Source organism: Phocoena sinus, chromosome 3 (assembly GCF_008692025.1).
Source record: "Phocoena sinus isolate mPhoSin1 chromosome 3, mPhoSin1.pri, whole genome shotgun sequence".
NCBI classification, from domain to species: Eukaryota; Metazoa; Chordata; class Mammalia; order Artiodactyla; family Phocoenidae; genus Phocoena; species Phocoena sinus.
The window spans coordinates 145,138,240-145,162,473 of record NC_045765.1 but is presented as its reverse complement, the minus strand read 5'-3'; the positions used below and the strand labels follow the sequence as shown (position 1 = coordinate 145,162,473).

Genomic DNA, 24,234 nt, shown 5'->3' with positions numbered 1-24,234 from the left:
TGGCACATACTAAGCGTCTGTGAAATGTTAATTATTGTAATTATTATTATTGTATTATCTAGGGGTCATTCAGAAGGAGGACTGGGAAGGAGACTCAAGAGGAGTCTTTAGAGAATTGGAAGTCAGGAAAAAATAGAAAGGAACTCATAGGAGGAGAAAGTTTCAGAGAAGGCAGTGGTCATTATCAATGTCACAAAAGACATGAAGGAGCAGTTCAAAGAGGGAATGCAAATGTCCCATAAACACAAAACAGGATTTCCAATCTCATACAGAATTTACAAATTCAAAAACTGAAATACCATTTTCAAACTATTTGTGTTAATGAAAAATACAGGTCATATAAACCCAGCTCTGTCAAAGGTATGGGGAGATCAGCCCTCCCAGTACTCTAGTATGGAACTGTTTGGTTGATATATATATCCACAGGTAACCAGCTAGAGTTTTATATACATATATATGTATATCTATATCTATGTATCTTCCTTGTAGGTGTCTATTGTAGGAAAACTGGTACATGTTAATGGTCCATATAATATGGTCATTCAAAAGCATGAAGTAGAGCTTTGAAGAGTCATGGAAAAATATCCCAGATATATTATTAGAGGTAAAAACACACAAATAGATATTAGTATTTATATATAGTATAACTCATAAATATAACTATATAATTAAGGAGGGTAACAGTAATCTCTGGGGTATGGAATTATGGGGTCCTTTCAACTTGTGTTGAAATAATGTATATTATTTGACTTTTTTTTTAAACAACAAATATGTATTATACCTCTGATAATAAAAGAGAATAAAAATTTAAAAAGAGTATCACATACATGTCAAATATATTGAGACAATATAATGTAGTGTTAAGAGAATGGACTAGAGCCAGATGCCTGAGTTACAGTTTATTTATTAGCTGGGTGAGCTTGTCACAAGTCACTTTATTTCTGTTTTCTCACCTATAAAATGGGGATAATAATACCTACTTCATAAATGAGTTAATGAGTTAATGTAAGTAAAGCTCCTCAGAAAGATGCCTGACACATAGTATGTGCTAATTAGAGGTCATGATGATAACGACTAATAAGAAGCCATACAGGCAAATAGAAAATCATCACTGACATGAGAGCGAGCTGTACTGGTGGAACAGATTTTTAAGATTACTGTTTGTCCAGTACCTGTTTAAACACCTCCTCAAATCAGGAACTCACTCATTACCTGTCCAGGTGGCCCTTTCCATTACTGGACAGTTCTAGCTGTTAGAATACAGTAGTCAAGGTCATGGACTTTAGAGTCAGACAGACCTGTGTTTGAATCCAGGCTCCTCTACTTCCTGTGTGCCGTAGGGCAAGTTATCCTAAGCCTCAGTTTTCTCTAATGAGGACTAGAATAGCATCTATAGTATGGAAAGATAATAAAGAGTAAATGAGATTGTTCACATAAAGCACTTCGCATGGTATTTGGTATATGGTAAGTGCTCTATAAGTATTAGCTATTTTTGCAGCTGTAGCCAGTCACCCAGACTTACGGGAAGTATGAAGGCATGGCGCATTAGCTTCGTCTTTGTCCTTGTTAGACATCTCTAGGACAGCTGCATGCTGAACACTTATTTTGGTATAACTTTTGATAGGTCTTAAGCTGTAGGAGACAATAGAAGGAGCAAGGAAAACCATCCTTTTCTCTTTACAGGAGGGGGAAGAGGGAAGGTGCCTCAGTGCCCATTAACCTATTAGTGATCTACTGTCTTCTTAGTCATATGAACAAAAATAGCCTTTTCTGGGCTGAGGGGCTGGGGAGAGAAAGCCAAAGAAAAGTAGGGTGGAAAAGGAGGATTTGGGGTGATTATTTCCAGAGAGAACTGCAGTTAAGTAGGAGAACAGGTGATACACTCAGTAAATTTTGTGTCAGCCAAACCAGTCTTGGGCAGGACCTCAGTGATGAAATTTATGACCCGTAAGCTAGATTGTTTCCAGGCTGCTGCACTCATGTTCTTTCCTATCACTAGTAAATATTCTAACACTGCCTCTACAAAATTGAAAGAGAAAATATCTGCCAAACCTTGGTGTATGAGTGGGTGAGGAGCAAAATCTGCTCTAATATCCAGGTGCCAAGGGGCAGTGGCTCTTCCAAATCAGGACTCTAGGAATGGCTGGCAACACTGGGGCAGATAGAGGAGTGAACATTTAGGAGCATTTAGCTCCCCCCCCACCGCCCCCCAGGGTCTCACTGAAGGGGAACGGAGGCTGCTAAGCCACAAAGAGCCAGCTCAGGGTACCTGGTCTTCAGCAGAGCACTGGGGGAACTCTACAATCAACAGCCACTCTGCCATGCCCACAAAAACAGATTGACGGGAGGTATAGCGTGGAATAGGGCAAGGAGAACAAGTATATTTTACCTCCCCGGCCCACTCTGGTAGTGGTTTCCTGGAGTGATGCTTGAAGTTCCAGAGCAAAAGGCCGGGTTTGGTGGAGCTTGGTTTATTATTGTCTGTCATGGGGCATGGGTGGGGGAAGAGCTAAACTTCTGCCACACATTTGCTGTTCATGCCCAAAGAGCCGTATACCTTGAGTCAAGGCACCTTGTGTGTGAGTCCCACCTCTGCTATGAAATAGCAGTGTAACCTTAAGTTGCTTAAACATTCTGAGCCTCTTTCCTCAACATTCCTTCAACACATTTATCTGGTGAGCTCCTACTAAGTGCTAGGTGCAGTTAAAGCTGCAGGTGGTAATAAAATAAATAAAACACGGCCATTACTCTTAAGGAGACAACAATCTAGCGCAAGAGACAAACATGAAAAATAATGAAAATGTGAAATATAGGTTCTCTAGTAGAAGTCTCAGCGCACTCAGAGCAGCAAGGAGAGAGAATCTAAGGCTGGAGAAGACTTCATAGATAGGGTTACATTTGAGTTGTTTCTTGAAGGGCGAGTAACAGTTCATCCAGCAGGAGGAGACATTACAGGAAGAAGGTACTCTATGCAGAAGCACAGAGGCATGACAGAGGGCAGCGTATGAAAGAATGGTAAGTTCTTCAAGGCTGCTGTACCGGGCAGCACTTCCTAAAGGGTATTTCAATGTCGATTCCAAGGGATGGAGGAAGAAAGGCTCTGTGAAAGAACTCAGTTTAGGAAGAAACCAAACTGAATTAAACAAAGTGACACAGGTTTACTTCCTGAAGGACTTCTCAGAACTTTTTTTTTTTTCTTGCGGTATGCATGCCTCTCACTGTTGTGGCCTCTCCCGTTGCGGAGCACAGGCTCCGGACGCGCAGGCTCAGCGGCCATGGCTCACGGGCCCAGCCGCTCCGCGGCATGTGGGATCTTCCCTGACCGGGGAACGAACCTGCGTCCCCTGCATTGGCAGGCGGACTCTCAACCACTGCGCCACCAGGGAAGCCAACAAATTAATTTTTAAAAAGCCACTGTATTTATATTTACCTGAATTCTTTTTAAAATGGTCAGTGATTTAAATTTTGGCAAATAAAATGTTATTTAGAGCCATAGAGAAAATATCTTAGGTCTGGTTTTATTTAAAGCAAAAGGTATGCAGAGCACATGTTTCAACTGAGGGTACAAGAATACTTGTGGAGTTTGGTAAAGGATTTGGGCCCCACTTTAGGACATAAGTTCTTTCTGAACAATGACTATCTCACCAATGAACTATTTTATCTGATCATAGAAACATGACTTCAACACATCCCTATGAACTAATTTTTCTTTATGATTCGTGGTGGTTAAGAGCTCTAGCTCTGGAGACAGACAAGCCTGCTCAAATCCCAGAACCACCACTTTCTGGCTATGTGTAATCCTGGTTTTCTCATCCATAGGATGGGGATGAGAATAGTACCTATCTCTTGGTGATGCTGCGAAAACGAGATAATGTATGTAAAGTGGTTATCATGTAATAATAATAATAAATTATTTTCATATTTACTGAAACCTGGGCTTTGACTTCATTACCTTCCAGCTACACCACTGGCAATGAAGGAAAATGAGATAGGGGCTAGTAACTGTGAAAAGCTACCACTACGCTGGTGTGGAAAACATTTTGCTGGTTAGTATCTCAAAAGTGAGCTAGAGCTTAGCCCCTGGAAACATAATATCATAGACGAGGCAGTCCGATATAATTACTTACATGCAAAGACGATGATATATATACACTATGGAAGTCAGTGTTCTTTCAGTAACCAAAGATTTCAGGCAAGGGGAATTGTGCCACCTTGTGGTGGGAGAGCACTAGGCCCAAGGCTGTTTTCAACTTGCTGTCTGTCCCTAGCAGAGATCCCTCTCTGATCTCTGCCGACCCTTGCTTTTGTGAGACCCCTGGGCAACTGACTTCATTGGTGCCTATTTCTTCTTCAAATTTGGAATCACAGTATCTCTTGGTTTACGGACAAGGAAGTTAAAGTGCCAGATAGCTTTCTGTATGGTCCAGTAGTAGAGAATGAATCGGTCTTCAGTGCGACTTACATGTAAGAAAACCTCAAGTTGCTCATAAAATTTTGTAGCTGATATTTCTGTGGAACAAATTTTTTTTTTTATTTTTCAAACAGGGGCTATGCAAACCACACTTGTTGCAGGCTTGTGGTCTAAATAGGAGGTAACTGAAGAACACTTAATAGAAACCGGGTTTCTGGATCAGTCTTTTGGACCAGATTATTTCTAACTCTTGCCCAACTTCTCCAGTATTAAGAAAACGGAGTATGGAAATCTTAATGGCTGGAAATGGGGATATAAGATCCTCTTTTTAGCATTTACAGTGCCTCCGGGTTGTAAATCTCTGTGCTCAGGAGAAGAAATCACCTGAAAATCATGAACACTATAAAAGGCCCTACAGTTGATAAAAATTTTCAGCTGTGATTAAAAGCAATCCACGTATCCTAGATATCCTTGACCTGCCATCTGAATCAAGCAAAGGGTTCCCTGTTCTTTAGGGAGGAAACCCAAGACTCTAGTACCATTTTGGAGGCCTATTAGCAGAATCAACATTTTAGGGCGATGGTCACACGGTGAAATAGTTTTCTCAGACTGAGGTCAGCCTTCTAGGTCAATAAGGCAGTGATTGGTGCTAGCAGGAGGGAGAGAAGGCAAGAACCAAGAAAAATGCACGAAGGGTTTTCTCCTTTCCTCTAGGTCTTCTGTTAACAGTAAAGAGAAAACCTCTACACAAGATAGCCAACAATAAAGCCAACATTAATAAAAAAAATTCTGGACCACAAAATATATTTACCAACACTGATAGCAGTGGCAGATCAAAAGCAGAACAAAGGACTCTGGAAGAAAAAAGATCCACTTAGCATTACAGGTAAAGCACCCAAGAGCCATTAGAAACCAGGATCCTGTAACTTGGGAGAAGAAATCTTTAGATACATGCTTTAAGTTAGTTTTTCATGTCACTAGGACTCATATTACCTTCCATTTCCCTTTTTCTAACTCTACTTTCATTCTTTTCAGTCCTTTTTAAGAAAATTCTGCAATACCTAAGTATTATAGTTTATTGGCAAACATTTAAATATACCATTTGTAAGAATTTTTAGCCATAACCTGTTTGAGGTCATTAAAACTGCTTTGTGAGGAAATATTTGATCTTCTGAAACACTGGCCTGATCCGGTTTACTGAAGTCAGAAAGGCCATTTTGATTCTTATAAATGAAAAAGCCAGGGATACGAAAAATTGATTTGTTCAAGGTCAATCTGGTGATTATAAAGCAGGCTTCCTGAATCACAGATGATTACTCTTTCCATCCCACTATGCTGCCCCCACTCAAACTGGATTAAAAAGGCTCGTTTTTAGGAAAGGAATTCTCACCAAGGTTGTTAAAAAAAATCCTGAGCCCCTGAACAAGTGTATATCTAGGAAACAGGCAATCTCGAATCATATCCCTTTGTGTACCCAGGGACAAAGGAGAAGTCAGATTCAAGGTTATATTATAAAAAGCTTTTATTTTTCCCTTTTCATCGCTCCTCAGTTACCTGAGCTGATTTAATAGAGCTGGAACACCTGTGTCTTCGGGATCCGAATTTGTCTCTGACAACATCTCTATCACTCGCTCAGTGCTGCTGGAGCCACATCTTGGTTCTTCATTTAAGAAAGTATTTTTTCATTTCAGTCATTTGTCCAGGGTGTAAATCCTAATAATCAGCCAGTACCCAAGGTATTAGCAGTGAGCAGTGTTCTGCTGTGGCAGAATACCTACCTATTCCTGGTAAGCACAATTTTACTGGAAAGAATATGCGATAAACTTCAAACAGGCAAAGACAATCTTAAAAATAAGATTACAGTCTTCTATATGTGTGTGACACATGAACTGAATTTGTAGTCACCAAAGCATCCTGCTCTGCCTGAGGAAGTGCTCCCCCTAGTGGTCTTTCACAGGAACTTGAACAAAGTTAAACTAGACAAATAGAGCGCGCATAAAAAAAATTCTTTATTAAGTCACACCTTGATGTCAGGGTGATTTAGAAAGAATTAAATTCATTAGTTTCTGAATTCTAAATAACTCAAGATACGTGCGGCTAAAATAATAGTCTTAAATGTGCAAAAAAGTCTTATTAAGTCGATACATGTTTTAAATTCTTTATAGGTTCAACTTGAAAAAAATACATTAGGTCAAAATAAATTCAAACCGAAATAATGGAATTAAATAGTGACTAATAATCTGAAAGTGGAGGTCCTTTCACCTAACAAATATTATTGCATCCTAGGTACTGTTCTAGGTACTAGACATGCCAATGAAAAAACAACTGCCCTATTTTAAACTTAAAGGAAAACTGTAGTCCTTGAAATGTTTACTGATTAAATATTTTCATAATTATGTTTTAGACTTGTTTTGATCTTGTGTTTATCCAGACAAAAAAATATTTGGACATTTAGTAGATTTAATCATTTCCTTCTCAAACATATACTATACTTTACAAAACTCCAACTTCTTTTGTACCAGCTGGGCACCCTGAGATTGCCTGGAAGATCTATTAGTTATCAGGGACTCACCCTGGACTAGACACCCAGAATTGCACAAATTGTACACGTGCCTGGAAGCAGTGCCTACATAATGTTCTGGAGGAGCTTTTCCCTGAAGTGCTTTGCTGAAACACTCTCCAAAGGCCAAAAGTGCCTGGCCACTGAGAGACACTGAGCTGTTGTCACATGGCGCAGAAACTTCATTTTAGTTATATACTTTTTCTAATAGAAAACAAGTTAGATAATTTAGTGTTGTTTTCTTAACCTACATATCACAAAAATTATTTCATTGAAAACTACCTACGAAAGTATAAAATCACTTAATAAATGGTTTTGTACACCTTGGTTTGATTGAGAAACTCTTACAGGCAAATAGAAGGTATCTAATAAGTACTTACTACACTGAACAGTTTTCAGAACAAGATGAAAATCTGTAACTCTGAAGACTGTTTTATAGCCTGTTCACAGATGTCTTCAAAATGTACACTTGAAAAATAAATCATATAATTATTCAAACTTGTTTGACGAAGCCTAAACTTCAGAACATTTGTGAAGAAATCACAGTTAAAAGCAGTCACTTCAAGGCAATTAAAGACTATTTTTAAAAAAGTATCCTTTACAACAGTGATTCTCAAACTTGAACACTTGTCAGAATCTCCTGGGGGGAGGCTTATTAAAGTACAGATTGCTGGCCCACCCCCAGAGTTACTGACAAGTTTCCAGGTGATCAAGGCACAACACTCTGAGAACCATTGCTTTAAGACAGATTATCCAGAATTCCAAATAGGGAGCGATGCCCGTATGCCACTGCTTTTTCTAACAGTAAATAAATAAAAGAACATTTCAGATATGGCTTCACCAAACTTTAACTTTTTAGACTCTTGGAATGTCCTGCTTAAGTAGAATAAAACATAAAACTTACTCATCTCGGCTCATAACGATTCCCATGAGTTCAAAAGACAGAACCACAGGCTAGTCCAGTACTGGATAATCTGTGACTACGTGAAAACATTACTTATAAAATATACAGCAACTATTAGGGGGCAGGGACTTAGCTTCTATCTCTTCCATGCTTCTTTCCCTTAGAAAATCCAATAAGAAATCACGAAGAGTGCTACACTCAGAATGAGAACATGACCAATCATGAATGTGTACATAAATAGCACAGTGGATTGCCATACTTAAGACTAAGATTCAGGAACTTCTTCATCAGGACAGCAGTAATATTCCACAAAACATATTTGTCCATCTTCATTTCTAATCATATACTGTAATGAGAGGAATCCTCGGTTATCTGTTCGAATAGATACCTTACAAGATAGGACTAATGCCTTTGTAGAGGGTTTCAGTAAAGAAATCTTGTATCTGTAGAAAAATAAATAAAAAGCTGTTATTTGGACACACTTAAAGCAGTGCTCATAATTCCAAGTAAAGGACAAAAATTAGCCAAGAACTACCAAGTAGCAAATATAAGAATAAAATCAAATACTTGTCCAATTTGCTAGTATTTTCTCTTCATTTAAAAAATTTCATCCACTATTGCAATCCAAAATCCCCAAGTAAACCCAGCAACCTACTATTTGTTTTTCTTAATGCTATACTTTTATCTACACATTGAAAGTTTTAAAAAATTTATTTAATAGAAATGTGGTATTTAACCTCACCTTCATCACCAATGGCAACCTCTATATTAAGAACTGACCTGTTGACCTGGGTCTGATTACAGTGAAATGATTCCATCAAATCAGAATCTTTGGGATAGTCAAGGTGGGAGCTTCCTGCATTCCCAAAAGTAGATAACCTATAGTAGAAAATGAGCAACTCATTTATTCATTGGTCCAACAATAAGCCACATTAGGATCCAAATAAGAAAACACTCCCTTAAGAAGCTTAAGAGCTTCCCTTAAGAAGCTCTCCCTTAAGAGCCAATTCTGGTGAGTGAAACAGGTATGTAAACACCTGGTGACAAGACACTATAACAAGTACATAATAAAGATTCCTGTAGGATGCTGTGGGAGTACAGGAGAGCTAGCCACTAATTAATGGCTTTGAAAAAAGCCAGTCACAAAAGGAATCCATAGGGGTTTGCCTTAATTTCATTACCTGAATTCTACTCTGATATTGTCCTTTCCTCCTCCTGAAATCAGAACCATATAACAGGAGAGAGCTGAGGAGTGACAGAAGACGCTGATCTTCATCAGCTGCAAGCCTGGGGTCCTGTTCCCTGTCTCTACTGCCCCACCAAGCAATTAGGGCTTTTCTGTATCCCAGACTGTTCTTCAGGCTGTTTTATGGTTTTCTTTGCTTGGTAGTATCAGCAGTTTGTAGACAATTTATGAATGTTTATATGTTTACTTAATCTGCATGAACTTACTGATCATTTTCTTTGGGGTTAACATGTGGGTGAGCACTATATGAGCACAGCGATAAAGACCTAGGTGCTGGCTTTCCCCAGGATCCACCTTTTCTCTCTTCTAACGTCACCTCTTTCTCTCAGCTATGTTGTCCATGCCCAGCCATGCTGGATGGCTCCCAAATCTAAATTTCCAGTCTAGACTGATCTCCTGAGCTCTAGATCTATATATCCAACTACTCCCTAGTGTCACAGGCTCCTCAAGTTCAATGTATCAAAAAAAAAAAAAATTTCAACTTCCAGTTCCCCACCATCAAATAATTTCCTATATGGGAGATGAAAGATATCATGATCCATCTAGTTACTCATGTTGAGAGATCATTTAGATGGGGAGCCTCTGGAATACTCTGTTTAAGTGCCTGGAATTTTAATTCATATCACTGCTTAAGTAGGGTTCCACTGATTTCCATTTTGATTAACATTTTAACCAATCTTGAGCCAAATTTTTAACTGCCTAACCTATGAGAAAGGCCTGCAGTTCTTCTAAAGTAGATACAAAAAGAACAATTACACCTCTCATACTATATGTATTTAACTCCTTTACTCTTTAATATTCTGAAATATTTCAAAAGAGAAAACATTTAAATTCTCTCTCTAAATTGATTCTAATCATGAAAAGAGTTTTGCCATTTCATAATTTGTTGGGTCAAAACATGGGAAGCAGCTTGATAGTTTGTGACACTGTATTCCTGATGAAAATTGCCCTCTCTTAGGAAGCTCACCTTGACCATTCCTGCCTAAGTGCTGGTTCCCTAAGTATTTATTATTTTGGAACTTAATGGCATGTAATTTTGTTCCCTCTGAGCTGTTTTACATATATCCTTGTCACCTTGATTTTAAGCTGTTCCTTCCTGTAGTGCTTAATAAGGCAAATATGCACACAGTAGGTGATCAATAGATACTTAGTGAATGAACCATGTATAGAAAACACCTATTTCCTTTTGCATCCTGTACTAACTTGAAAGGAAAGAAAAAGAGATGCCGTATACTACAAACACCTTTTCCAAAAGTTTAAGCCCAATTTTCCTCACGATGCAACCTATCTACAACACTTAAGTAGTACAGCAATGAAAAGACCACTAGGTTATGAACTAGGAGACTGGACTACTCTTCTAGAAACCAACACTACCTATGAAGCTTTAAATAGTGAGTTAATCTTCCTGGGTCTTCCTAGTGTCTTGACCTAAAAAAGTATGAAGTAAGAGTAAAAGCTCTCTAAAGTTCTGAAAATTCTAGTAACCTGGATAATAAAAATTCTGCATCCTAAGCAAATGTGTAAGTAGGGAGATGGAGTAAACTACGTTAACTATAACTGTACTGCTTTCAAGTACCTGAAATAAGGTTTATCTGGAGACATCGTGATCTGTAGGACCTCACTTGTCATATCCAATTCGGAAAATGCTTCACGGAGTCCCTCTGACTGCAGAATAATTTTATTAATGACATTGGTGCTGCAGAAATCAAAATCCAGAGTCTCCTCGGGCTCCTGAGTGTTGATTTTACAGACTGTCACCACTCCTCCTTCTTCCAGAAATAGCATCAAAGGGTAACCATAACCTTGGTAACACATCCTGAGTGCAGTTAAAGTCCCTGCAATGGAAACAAATCATACTTGGGGCTTAGCTTTTTAGCTCTGGGTTCAGCTTCTACTCAAATGATGCCTAAAACTCCTCAAGAATATCTTATCCTGTCCATTTCTAGCATATATGTATGTATATCCTTATAAGAGGGGCTCACATCTTCCCTGATGATAGCTGTCTACTGTAGACAATTCCAAAAATAACTGTAAAAAATTAGGAACAAAACGTAATGTAACTCTTTGAAATCATTTTCCAGGTTGCCAAAAAACACCTCAGAAATAGTTGATTATATATATACAACTTCAGGATGGAGAATCTATATGGTCCAATACTTCATGTAATAACTGTTGTGGAATAGGCTATGCTATTAGTGAACGTTCAATTCAACGATGGATTGCTCTGATATTGTCTTACTATAACATCAGTGTATTCACTGTGATAAGGACCCTTCCAACCTTTTCTATTGGGAGATAGTCTTTACATTTCCTCAAATTTTAAGGTCTAATTGGGAGAAAAAGGATGGTTACTGGTGGCTAGGGTTTTACCTCTGCAAACCAGTAGAGAGGAGGAGGAATATGACAGGACACTCTAGTTCCTTTTCCTTACTGGGTGGAGAACTGGGTGAGGAATGGGGGAAGGCAGATGCTTTGATGGAAAACTAGCTGGGGAATACTGCATTAGAAAATATAATTTTAACCAATTCCAATAATAATGGAATTGTCATTACAAAATTAAAATATATTTTCTAGAGGACCATAACTGAATTTTCCCTAGCAAATATCCAGATTCCTTTCCTATGAAATAAAAAATCATTCTTCTAGGGATTCCTTTGTTGTTTTATATCTAGAGCAACCAAATTCACTAGTCCTAAAAATATATAAATATTTTAAAGGAAAGCATTTAAGAAAATAAACATAATTTATAAACAGGGATTAAAGAAAAAAGCAAACAAATTTCGAACACAGTAAACTGGGAGTCAGGACAATTGGTATCTATTTTTTCTGCCACTAACTGTAATTCTAGACAAGTTAGAAAAAAGAATTAAAACATATTTCTCAATGTTAAAGATACTTAAGACATGTTCAAAGTCTTCTTTTGATTAGTTCAAATTTAAAATCCTAAAATCTTCATAAATTAAAAAAAAGATGAATGTAAATACTTTTGCAAATATGAAAAGAACCGTAAGCATACTTTCTATTAACACTGTGAAAAATCAGAATCCATGATTGTGGCAAATGAAAAATAAATTGGCAATTAATTTTCTAAACAAATGTTTATATTACTTATATTCTAATAACTTTGCCTGTTTTTCTGAGCATTCTATATAATTCTTTTATGTTGTTATAATGATAATAAAATAGTTCACCTGGCATAGGGCTTGATCCAAAAATAGATAAACAGTCTAAAAGGATGTTTAAATTAATTCGAAAAGTAACAGACTCTTCTTGAACTCTAAACTCTTGAAATATTCCAGCCTATGAAAAAAAGTAAATGTGAAAATGTATATATATTAAAGAATGAAAACTCACATATAAGGTTCTAGATTTCACTTTATATGTTTCTAAAATAACAATACTGTGCTAACCCCATGAAAATAATTGCTGATTATCAATCAAAACATCTTAAACTTTTTCAATTGTGATCCATTAGAATACTGCTACTCAACAGTTGAAGGTGTAACTGATTTCAGTCCCGTGCGAAACTTTATGAAAGGTCCTTCATCTAGCTTCTTGGAGCTAAACTATCCTCCACATGACTCTCCCTTGTCTCCATTTTGTGCCCATCAGTTTGGCGAAGGTCATTTGGAAAACAGCCAATTAGACACCGCATGAGTCATACTGGTTTTCAATTTCTTTTGAGGACAGGAACCATGTCTTATTTATTCCTCTGTACCTGAGGTCATACTGTGCACTTAGGTGTTGTAAAAAAAACGTTGAATTAAATCTGAAATCCTATCTGAACCATAAAATATTACTTTGTAAGAACAAATAGATTATAACCACTACAAGGAAAAAAATTAATAATAGGAAGGTAGTGCAAAAGAGCATATACTATGGAAACGAATGTTCTGGGTTCTCATCCCAACTATGCCACTTGCCAGCTGCAGGACTGTTGGCAGCATATAAAACACTCAGAAAAGTGCTCGCCTATAGTTTAGCTTAATATATTTCAGACATTATTATTATTAACCATTATCTCTGTAAAACACGATGGGGAAAGAATTTGTTACCAGAAGAGAAAAATAATTCAAATAATGATATTTTGTTCTCTAACTGAAATGATGTCTATTAAGACCCTCGGAATTCATTGAGCTGGGTGAAGAATATCATATGTCACAGGCTTAAAGGTGCCTACTTCCATACCTGAATAAAAGCATTTGCTTGCACACACTTTGCGTTTTCCACTGTAACCTTGATTCCATTTTTAGTAGCGAAACACGTGGCATGTTCTCGGAAATGAATGGCCTTCAAGATAGTGGAGAGATTCCTGACGTTGTCAAGGCTAGCCACTAAGCTGTAATCATTCTCATCTGGGATCTGCTGGGTTAGGAGGGGCATGGTCCACGACGCATTCGGCCCCGAGGGATGCTCCAGGTACCAACACCCGCTCCCGCGGGGTCACGAAACACCTGATGAGATGCGACAGATAAAACTCCGCGTCAGTGCTGACGAGGCCCGCGATTTCAACCGGCGCTGAGCCGAGTGCAAGAGGTCTAGACGTTGAACTCGGCGGAGCAGGGATTGAACCCCACCTCTCTGCCACTTAACTGTTTCTAACTTGGGGGGAAATTACTGTCTGTAAGCTACGGTTTCGTCGTCCTTACTAAGGAGACAGTAACACACGAAAAGTTACGAAGGATAAAAATAGGCCAACTAACACGGTCATTCGGGGCCAGCTTCAACCAAACTGGGGCTACGTATCCCCAGGGTCGGTTTTGAGGTGTCCCGCACCTCCAACCTTACTCCTAACAGAACAGGCGATAGAGGGGCGGGCTTGAGTCCTCGGAAGGTCCTCGAAGAGTTCTAGACAGCGCGGCTCACCAGCCCACGGCACCCGCTTACTAATCTCGGGATCCCGAGCACCCAAACCTTACCTTTGCGCCGAGCCAGGACGCAGCTCGCGGAAAACTGGGGAAGAAGTGGAGAGGCTCCCGCCACTCGTTTCAGATGGCTCGGCCAGCTCGGCCACCGTCACCACAGAGATATACGAGGCCTAGAGAGCCAAGCGAGCCGTACCATAGAGACGGGAAGGAGGCACCATAGAGCAGGAGGAGGACTGCCGAGGCCGAGCCTCGGGACCATAGAGATGGGAAAGCGGAGCGAGCGGCTGAGCCGGAAGGAAGGCCCAGAGTGAAGGCGGGGAGCAAGATGGCGGTGGCCAAGAGGAAACGGCGTGGAGGCCCGGCGTTTCAGGCGAAAAAGCTAAAAAGAAACGAAAAAGATGCTAAGGCGCCTGCTAAGCCGAGCGACGTAGCAGAGGAGGCGGCGGAGGAAGAGAGAGACCGTATCCCAGGCCCGGTTTGCAAGGTAGGGGAGGCTCTACGGCCGTGGATTCACGCGCCTTCGCTGGGGCTGGTTACCACATGATGGCTCTGCGGGTTTCCGAGTTGCAGGGGTGTTTCGGGAGCTCGGTCCCATGTGTCCCGGCGGGACCCACTACAGCGTTTACATTTTTAACCCTCGTGCACGTGGTTGCAGTCTTGGAGGCTGCGGGCTGAGCAACAGGGCCGACTTCTGAGCTCTTACCCGGCTCACAGGAAGCGACTTACGGGGACTCAGTTACAGTGTTTGGTCTTCCAGTTACTCCATTTTTTGTTGTCGTTGAAGGATAGTACTTTTTCCCCAAAGTTGTTCCTCGCTCTCGAGTATATCCCTTCCAGTGATGAATTCCAGTGAATACCTTCCAGAATTCCACATTCTGCCATATTGAGCTGCGGTCAGTTAGGGATCCTGAAGCTTGTTATGTGGTCGTTTAAAAGTTGCTCTCCTTTGGGATTATGATTTTGACTTGTTTGATCTTTAACTCTAAAGGGGTAACGAAAACTGGAGTAGATAGTATGACCTTTACGTATATTCGACGAAGTTTTAACGTGGCAGGCACGTAAGAAGTTAGGTTTCCCCTGCTTTGGGATTGCAAAGCTAGAACATGACCACTTCCTCCTAACATGTTGGAGTTTAGAAGAAAACTAAGAACTCATATGAGTTGATGTTTTTTATTCAAAAGAAGGTGAACACAAGTTGTTGGACTTAACTTTCAGTCAACTGAGAGCTCCGTAAGCTATATCAGATACTGTGGAGACAAGAATTGTGTTTGATTTATTAATTTCTGTCACCCCCGCTCCCAAACTTAGCGTAAACGTCTGTCTACCACGTAGTGAGTGATAGGTCAATGACCCTTTGTGGTGGAGCGGCAAGCACTGGGAAAGGAGTTAGATTTTAGTTAATGAAAGATGAGCTTGAATTCTAGCCGTGATATTAATTATCAGGGATGTTTCGAACTCTTCACTCACCTGTAAATTAAGAGCAAGAAAATGTGATTTACTTTTTGTGAAGAATAAGCTGAACTTGTAGATTTTCTGTAAATGTTAGTGTTCTCACTTTTCCCTTTAAGAGCTAGAAAGAAATATGATAGTAGCTATGATCTGAGTCACAATATAAAAAATATTACTAAAGTGCAAGAGATAAAGGTTATTTTAGGATAACCAGGTAAGGGATCATGAAGGATTTAGCCTTTGAGCCGGATCCCAAGGTAAGGGCAAAATTCTGATATTCAAAAATGAGAGGGAACAATATAAGAGGGAGAGAGCGAGAGAGAGAAAAAAACTAATCAAAGGTGTTGAAGTGGACGAAATGCTGACAGTTTAAAAAGTACAGCCAAATTGGCTAAAGTATAGGGTTTATTTGGGGCAATAGTGAAGTAGAAATATAGGTGTATTTTAGAATCCAGTGTTAAAGCTGTATTATTTTGGACTTTGTTTAGAAAACCCTGGAAGTTAAAGATGTGATTGGAGCATGTAGGCGGTAGCCTGCCTTGTCTGTTGGAGGAGCTTCTGGCTGGAAAGACCAGCATTTAGAAGGTTTGCAATTGATATGAGATTAAGAATCTGAAGCTTGAAAGCAGTATCACTAGGAGAGGACTAAGTTGTTGCAAAGAGAGATTGATAGCATTTACTAGTGCTTATGATATGAGAGAACAAGGGCAAATGGAAGAGTCATAGTGTGGGGGACTGAAATGATGGTGACATCATCAGAAAAATAAATAGCAAAGAAATTTACCGGATTTTAAGGGTTGGTATTCTAGAGTTGAATTTGAGGTAAGCCAAATACTTGGATTATTAGGGCTAGAAAGAGTTCCTTACCTTTCTGTAGTTAGTTGACAATCAAAGCTGTGAGAATGATTATGAGAACTCTGTCCTGGAGAGATCAGAAATAAAAAAGAGGGCTAAGAAAGGATCTTTAGAGTCAGGAGGAGGAATTGGAGAGATTGAAGAAAAAAAACAAAAAGAAGGGAAGCCAAGGAGATTTCTGGGTAGCAGCTGGGGTCAGTGAGTGCTACAGAGATATTGAATTAAAGGTCAAGGTCAGGATTGTTTGGCTTGCTACTTGGAAGCTTTATCTGTAAACAAACAAACAAGGTAGACCCATTATGAACTGTTAAAGTTCATCTCACTTTTTTTTCTTTAGGGCAAGTGGAAAAATAAGGAACGGATTCTCATCTTTTCTTCTAGAGGAATAAATTTCAGAACAAGACATTTAATGCAAGACTTGAGAATGTTGATGCCTCATTCTAAAGCAGGTACCTTTATATCATATACTTTAAAATGTTGTATTTGTAAACTTGCCTGTTGATATGTTTTCACTTTGAGTCACACTTTGTTCGTTCAGCATGTCAGGTAAAGAACCATGACTTCTCAGAAGTGTATCTGTTCAGTGCCAGGATTTTTCCAATTAATATTTTGTTAGAAATTCTTTGCAAAATTCATTAAACATTCTCTTTCCTTTCTTAAACAGATCGCAACTAGCAAAACATTTCTTAAAGGTCCAGGAATGCCTTCAGTGTAATGTTCTCAGAGGTCATGAGCTGGTTTGTCCTTCTAAATGATTTGGGACTGCCATGTATTGCTTTCTGTATTTAAAAAAACTTTTTATTAAAAAACTTAATGGGCCAGGAGTAGGATTTCAAGCACCTTCAAGTTGGGACTCCGTCTGCTCCTAAGTGCCAAGCTTTTCTTTTTAGTAATGGGGTATCTTACAGGCAAGTGAAGAACATCTAGTTTGGGGTTTATAACTGTGACAGCGCCCTCATGCAGATGTTTTTGTGCCTGTGTTGGGAGGTGCTTTTGGTTTTAATTCTAGGTAATAACTTAGTTCTTTAGACCGGTGTTTCTCAAACTGAGGTCTGCTGTTACATCTTCAGGTCTCTGAAACTAATGAGAGAATTTTAATTTATGAGCTCTAAATGTGGTTTGTGAGAATTTTCCCATTTTTGAAAGGGGTTCATAGAATTCAGGCATACCTCTTTTTATTGCACTTCGCTTTATTGCAATTTTTTCCCCCATTTGAAGGTTTGTGGCAACCCTGCGTCGAGCGAGTTTCTTGGTGCCATTTTTTCAGTGGCATTTATTTGCTAACTTTGTGTCTGTGTCACATTTTGGTAATTCTTGGAATATTTCAAACTTCTTCATTGTTAGCATTTTTTAGCACTAAAATATTTTTAAATTAAGGTATGTACATTGTTTTTTTAGACATAATGCTATTGTACACTTAACAGACTACAGTATGGTATAAACGTAACATTTATATGCACTGGGAAACCAAAAAAATTTGTGTGACTCGCTTTATTGCGATATTCGCTTTGTTACGGTAGTCTGGAACTGAACCAGCAGCATCTCTGAGGTATGTCTGTACACAAGTAAGAGACACTGCTTAGAGCTTTATAATTCTTGAGGACTATTTTTAATCACTCATGTTTACATTTCAAAAGAACAAGATTTTTAAAGAGGTCATGCGTTTTCAGGTCTAATCATTTTGAAGATTAATAAAATCTCATTTAAACTGAAGATTATAAAAATACTTAATATTTAATTTCCTAGAAAGTGATTTGATTGAAGTAGCTTTGAAATTTTTTGTTTACTTAACCTTTTTTTCTTTTTATAGATACTAAAATGGATCGTAAAGATAAGTTGTTTGTGATTAACGAGGTAATTTTAGAAATTAATTAAAGTAAAATATTCTAGCAACATTGTATTTAGGAACACAATATTTGGAACACTAGAAATAGTTCATTTAGAAAATAAGTCAGTTATTCAGTGACTTTTAAGTTGTTTTGTATAAGATATGCAAATTTTATGAACTTTATCTGCCTTTTAAATTTTTATAGTGCTCATTGTCTATTTCACACAGTTTAGTGCTTCAGTATATAATTTCTTGATCATTCTTATATTTGTCTTCTCTCAACAAGCATACTGAAATCTCCTGAGGACAAGGATTAAATCATTCTTTTTTCTTCTCGTTATGTCTAGTACAGTGCTAAATTCATAGTAGGTACTCATAAAAATTATCAACGTAAATAAAAAGCCCATTAAATATTTTTTAAAACTCATTGAAAAGTATTTTGCCAGTTTTAAAAGCGGTGCATGTGATATTTGCTCTTAAGATATTACAAACTAGTAATATGTTAAATTTTCAAAGTATTGTTGAAGAGTAAACTTGCGTTTTTAGAGCAGATTTTCTTTTAAAACTTAGAATTGTTTTAAGATAATTCTCTTTAGCTATTAGAAATGCCTCTGTTATTTATTTAGCACACATTTTTGAAGTGCTGCTCTATCATGGCATTATAGAAACAGTGTTTAAAAAAACGCCCCTATCATCATGGAGCTTACATTCTAATGGGGGAGACAGGCCGTAAACAAGTAGTATAATTTCAAGTGAAGATAGGAGAAATAAACAGGATATGGGTTGCCAGCAGCTAAAGCTCACAACTTAGTGTGTAGATGTGTTTATTGTAAGACCAGTAAGGAACAAAAGCATTGGACTGAAGAATTCTTTAAGCCTCAGGTAGTGTATATGTATTAGTTTATGAACACTACAGTAATATAGGACTTCATTCCTTTTGTATATTTCTCAATTGTGACTTTGTAAATCTCTAAGATGTTGAAGTTTAATTCAGCTTGAAATGGGTTTTGTATACTTGCCTTTCACCAGCTCCTTAGTGATTTTACAGAACCAAATCACAGAATGGTAGTACAGATGAGGAAGAAAAAACAAATTTCTTGAGCTTAAAATTGAAAAGCTAGAGAGTTAAAGATCAAAGTAACCATTATAAAGGATGTTTTTGGTTCTGTAAGGATTGTATTTTTCTACAGTTGGTGAGGCTAATTGTAATGTGCTTTATCCCTGGGGCATTTGTTTTAAATCTTTGTAGTTTGTACACAGGACCATGGTCAGAAGAAGAGGTTCCCCAAGGGAGGCCAGTAAAAATGCTAGGCCAGAAAGAGTAGCTGCTTCCACCAAAGAGGTGGGCAGAGCACAGTTTACCTTGGACAGAACACCTAAGAGGAACTTTAAACGTTTCCATGAATAAATTTACCTTGATTTAGACCTTTGTAGCCTGTTAACCTGCTTAAGTATTTTTGAAGGCATCTAAATATTCATTGCATTGAATTACTTTAGCTCTTATTTTTATTATCCACTTCAATTTTCTATACTTTGCTCCGTTTAGGTTTGTGAAATGAAAAACTGCAATAAATGTATCTATTTTGAAGCTAAGAAAAAACAAGATCTCTATATGTGGTAAGAGAATGTATTAAATAAGATTAGAGAATATGTGAATATTATTAGCACATTATGGTGTCTTTTAAACTGAATTGGTAGTAAGCTTTTACTACGTTCTAAATTTTAATTAGTTGAAAAAGCTTTTATAATTTTTAGGCTTTCAAATTCACCTCATGGACCATCTGCTAAATTCCTTGTTCAAAATAGTAAGTTGACTCAATTTAAGTTTTTGTGAGAAAATTGAAAATAATCTTTTGGGATAATCTTGCCAAAGTTATAACTATTTTTGTTGCTGTTGTAATTTTTCTAGTTCATACCCTAGCTGAGCTAAAGATGACTGGAAACTGTTTGAAAGGTTCTCGGCCCCTCTTGTCTTTTGATCCTGTAAGTTTCTCATTTAGTGTATGAGGTCTAATTTTCTTACTGTGCATGGTTGTTTTTTGGTGGATATAGTTGTATAATTCAGTTTAGTTAATATAAAAACACAAACAATTTTAAACAAAACTAATGTCAAGTAATATGTTCACTCTATTTTTATAGGCTTTTGATGAATTACCACATTTTGCTTTGTTAAAAGAACTCTTAATTCAGGTAAATATCTTTACTAGAAACTATTTTTAGTAAAATATTCTAAATGAGTGTCTTCCTTTTAACTTAGCTATCTGAAGCACACATGGTATGTCATAGAATACAGAACTAATGTGTCCTTTTTCCCACTAGATCTTTAGTACACCACGGTATCATCCCAAAAGTCAACCATTTGTGGACCATGTGTTTACGTTCACTATTTTGGATAATAGGATATGGTTTCGGAACTTTCAGGTTAGCTTTAATTAACTTTTAATTATACTTTGAAATAAATTAGGATATATTGTTTTTATAGACATGGAAAATGCAAATGATAAATTATTTTCTTTTCGTTTACATCGCTTTCTTTTCCCCACAGACTTGTAGTAAATAACCTTTATCTCATAACTTAGGTTCATGGCTATCAGCTAATATGGTGTATGGATTTTTTTTAGGTTCATGGCTATCAGCTAATATGGTGTATGGATTTTCTAACAAGCCACTATATATTGAGTAAAATATAAGTTTCTCTTCCAAGACGTTAGAATCTACCAGGGGTGAGGTGGGGTTTAAGACTTTGAAAAACATAACCCCTGTAGAAAGCATTCAATGAGAACTGTTAGATGAGTCATACAATGATTCATCCAGGAGGAGAGGTGATTCTGGGAATCTGTGGAGAGGTGGAAGGGAGCAGCAAGGCAAAATTTCAGACAGCTTGTGAAGGAAACTGGGCTCCTTTCTTCATGTTGTTGTTATATTGGGTACTTTGCAATGTGAGTTAAACATATCCCCTTCTTAACCCCTGAGGGCAGGCATACCTTAACCAACTATAGTAATATTTGTAGTTCAGAAGTTGTCTCTTAATTCCAGTCAGTAACCATTCAAAAATAAATTCTGCCAACGTCTTTTTATCTACCTTTTAATCTAATTTGAATTCAATTTATAAAAACAATTTAGGGGTTGATTTAAATTTTGAAAGGGTGCCCCATAGGGTGCTTTAATCCATTTTGTTATCATGGTTGCAGGTTTTTTAAATTTTTTATTTATTTTTTTTGCGGTACGCGGGCTCTCACTGTTGTGGCCTCTCCCGTTGCGGAGCACAGGCTCCGGACGCGCAGGCTCAGCAGCCATGGCTCATGGTCCCGGTCGCTTCGCGGCATGTGTGATCCTCCCAGACCGGGGCACGAACCCGTGTCCCCTGCATCGGCAGGCGGACCCTCAACCACTGTGTCACCAGGGAAGCCCATGGTTGCAGTTTTAAATACTCATTTAACCACAATTTTTCAAGAAGACTTGCATTGTGAGAAGCAAGATACAGACCAAATTGAAGTGACTCAATTTTAAAAACACACTGAAAAAGCATTTATATTTTCCTATGACAACTACCTGTAACCAGTAATGTATTTCAGAAAGTATTGATGATTTGGCACTTGCCAAGTTTCATTTCCACCTTAACTTCATTGGTTATCAGTTCTTTTAGGCACATTTGTAATGAGGATATAGCCTGTATACATTTTAGGAGTAGTATATCCAAACCAAAATGAAATGTTTCCTTTTTATTAAAGATCATAGAAGAAGATGCTGCTCTTGTAGAAATAGGACCCCGTTTTGTCTTAAATCTCATAAAGATTTTCCAGGGAAGTTTTGGAGGACCAACTTTGTATGAAAATCCTCACTACCAGTCACCAAACATGGTAAGCTGTTTTTGTTCAGTGGTCCTTTATGTCCCAGAACTCTTGGGCCAAAATAATTCTGTCAAGTAACTGTTGTGTTAACTGTGAAACTGAATTTGGTTTTTGCTGCGTACAGTCTTACAAATTGCTTTTTTTTTTTTTTTTTTGATGACACAGGGTGAAGGGAAGTAGGGTTCATAAGTTAATGTCTTTGCCGTATATAAAGTGTTTATTTTTATTTCAAAAGCACCTTTAATATTTTTTTGTTTCTAGCATCGGCGTGTCATAAGATCCATCACAGCTGCAAAATACAGAGAGAAACAGCAAGTGAAAGACGTGCAGAAGCTGAGAAAGAAAGAACCAAAGACTATTCTTCCCCATGATCCCACTGCAGATGTTTTTGTTATACCAGCTGAGGAAAAGCCGATAGAAATACAGTGGGTAAAACCAGAGCCAAAAGTCGATTTGAAAGCAAGAAAGAAAAGGATTTATAAAAGGCAAAGGAAAATGAAACAGAAGATGAACAGTGGGAATGCAAAATGAATCAATGGATAACTAATTTGTTCTCATTTGTTTTATATTTATTTTATGTTCAATGTGTAAAAATACTTTTATTATTCGGGCCAACCCTATATCTAATTAGTGTGACATTTAAAAGAGAAAAATTAAGATTTTGTGGCTTCGGGGGGGGGCGGGTCCTATTTTTTTCTAAATAAAATATCACCAGAACTCATCACTTAATTTCTGTTTTTCTTTTCAAAGCTTGTTTGTATTATTAAAAACTTAGCACAATTAAGGTTTAGGCCTGCTCTATTGGATTAAAATTTTGAGTTTAGCAAAGCTGAAATTCAAACAGATTTATTGGATCATTATTACATGTAAAAGAGCATTAGGCACTTTGAGAGCATAGTTTCAGATGGTAAAGTTGGGGTAGACTGCTAGAAGGGAAAACATCTTACTGAGGTTTGAGTCCCTGAGTCACAAATCAGTGAGGCCCCAGAAAAGCCAACCTCTCATCTTGTTTTCTTACCTTGAAAATGTATGCTAAAAATACTTAGGTTTTGGGCTTCCCTGGTGGTGCAGTGGTTGAGGGTCCGCCTGCCGAGGCAGGGGGCACGGGTTCGTGCCCCAGTCCGGGAAGATCCCACATGCCGCGGAGCGGCTGGGCCTGTGAGCAATGGCTGCTGAGCCTGCGCGTCCGGAGCCTGTGCTCCGCAACGGGAGAGGCCACAGCAGTGAGAGGCCTGCGTACCGCAAAAAAAAAAAAACAAAAAAAACACAAAGGTTTTGCAAATCAAATGAGTTTATATGTGTTGAAAGCTTTTTGTAGATTACAAATTTAATTTAGAAGCAGTGCCTGTAAATTACTTATCAAGTTAACAGTAAAAGAAAGAAAAACAGGACAGTTGTTAAGAGGGCACCAGAAGATTTGAATTTCTCCTGTTAAGAAAGAACTTTACTTGAAGTAAAGAGAGCACTGGCCTTACTACCCTGGAAGTCGATTAGTAATGGAAAGACAAGATTCTGGGTGCAAGTGGCCAGGGATAGGGGTCATGCATGTGGTGTTTTGTCACCCACTAATTTCATGCTAATCATTTTCTCCTGTCTTTTTCTGCAGCGTGATTAGTAATTCCATAGTATTCCACTCTGTCACACCTATCTAAGCAGTCCCTTGTTGGATATTAGAGTATTTCAATTTTATCTTTTTCTGGTATAGGTGCTTGCAGCAAACTTTCTATAGGTATTTTGTACAATATTTGTGGTTTCCTATAAGTAGAACTCTGGTCAAAAATTATGAACCCGTTCCCCTAAATATTGTACCTCACCAGAGGTTAGTGTTCATTTCCTTACACCCTTGCTGAGATAATCTTTGTCAATTTGATAGGTAAAAAAATGAATACTGTTTTTTGGCTATGTACTGGGTTTTCTTTTGTGACTAGTCTTTTGTGTGGTAGTTACATGAATTTGTAAGGGCTTTTTTATATAGTGAGGTTTTTCTAGGCATCTTTCCTAGTTTGTCACTTGGGTTTTGATTTTGTCTTTATTTTAGATCTGTGTAGGCAGAATGATCAGTTTTTCCATTTCACTTTTTCCTAATTTTCTGCTAAGAAAGGCCTTCCCGAGTGTATAATTAGGCTACTTTATCTTGAAATGGTATAAGTTAAGCTACTTAACCTTGAAATTTAAGTAATTCAAGTCAGAGGTTCACTTGAAATATTCAATACTTGTATGTGGCTAATGAAAGGCAAATCTGGTTAAGTGCAGGGGAAAAAA

At 38.0% G+C, this 24,234-nt stretch overlaps 2 protein-coding genes across 2 annotated transcripts; one reads left to right on the top strand and one right to left on the bottom strand.

Moving 5' to 3' along the window:
• Positions 1-6,400: 6,400 nt before the first annotated feature.
• On the bottom strand, positions 6,401-14,185 carry RAD1 (RAD1 checkpoint DNA exonuclease). Its single transcript, XM_032629088.1, has 6 exons — positions 14,041-14,185; positions 13,310-13,575; positions 12,313-12,421; positions 10,698-10,956; positions 8,656-8,754; positions 6,401-8,318 (listed from the first exon to the last, which is right to left on the bottom strand). The coding sequence occupies exons 2-6, from the start codon at positions 13,502-13,504 to the stop codon at positions 8,141-8,143; spliced, it is 840 nt and encodes a 279-aa protein (XP_032484979.1). The 5' UTR covers positions 13,505-13,575; positions 14,041-14,185; the 3' UTR covers positions 6,401-8,140.
• Positions 14,186-14,276: 91 nt separating this feature from the next.
• On the top strand, positions 14,277-22,701 carry BRIX1 (biogenesis of ribosomes BRX1). Its single transcript, XM_032628780.1, has 10 exons — positions 14,277-14,473; positions 16,631-16,742; positions 18,104-18,147; positions 19,668-19,738; positions 19,877-19,926; positions 20,031-20,104; positions 20,261-20,311; positions 20,441-20,542; positions 21,853-21,981; positions 22,234-22,701. The coding sequence occupies exons 1-10, from the start codon at positions 14,315-14,317 to the stop codon at positions 22,501-22,503; spliced, it is 1,062 nt and encodes a 353-aa protein (XP_032484671.1). The 5' UTR covers positions 14,277-14,314; the 3' UTR covers positions 22,504-22,701.
• The last annotated feature ends 1,533 nt before the right edge of the window (positions 22,702-24,234 follow it).

Coding starts and splice junctions, on each gene's coding strand:
- RAD1 (XM_032629088.1), bottom strand. CDS start 13,504: ATGCCCCTCCTAACCCAGCAGATCCCAGATGAGAATGATTACAGCTTA. Junction 10,957..12,312: donor TGGATCAAGCCCTATGCCAG/GTGAACTATTTT, acceptor TTTCCATTGCAG/GGACTTTAACTGCACTCAGG. Junction 8,319..8,655: donor AATCAGACCCAGGTCAACAG/GTCAGTTCTTAA, acceptor ATTTTTCTACAG/ATACAAGATTTCTTTACTGA.
- BRIX1 (XM_032628780.1), top strand. CDS start 14,315: ATGGCGGTGGCCAAGAGGAAACGGCGTGGAGGCCCGGCGTTTCAGGCG. Junction 16,743..18,103: donor GATGCCTCATTCTAAAGCAG/GTACCTTTATAT, acceptor TTCTTTTTATAG/ATACTAAAATGGATCGTAAA. Junction 21,982..22,233: donor ACTACCAGTCACCAAACATG/GTAAGCTGTTTT, acceptor TTTTGTTTCTAG/CATCGGCGTGTCATAAGATC.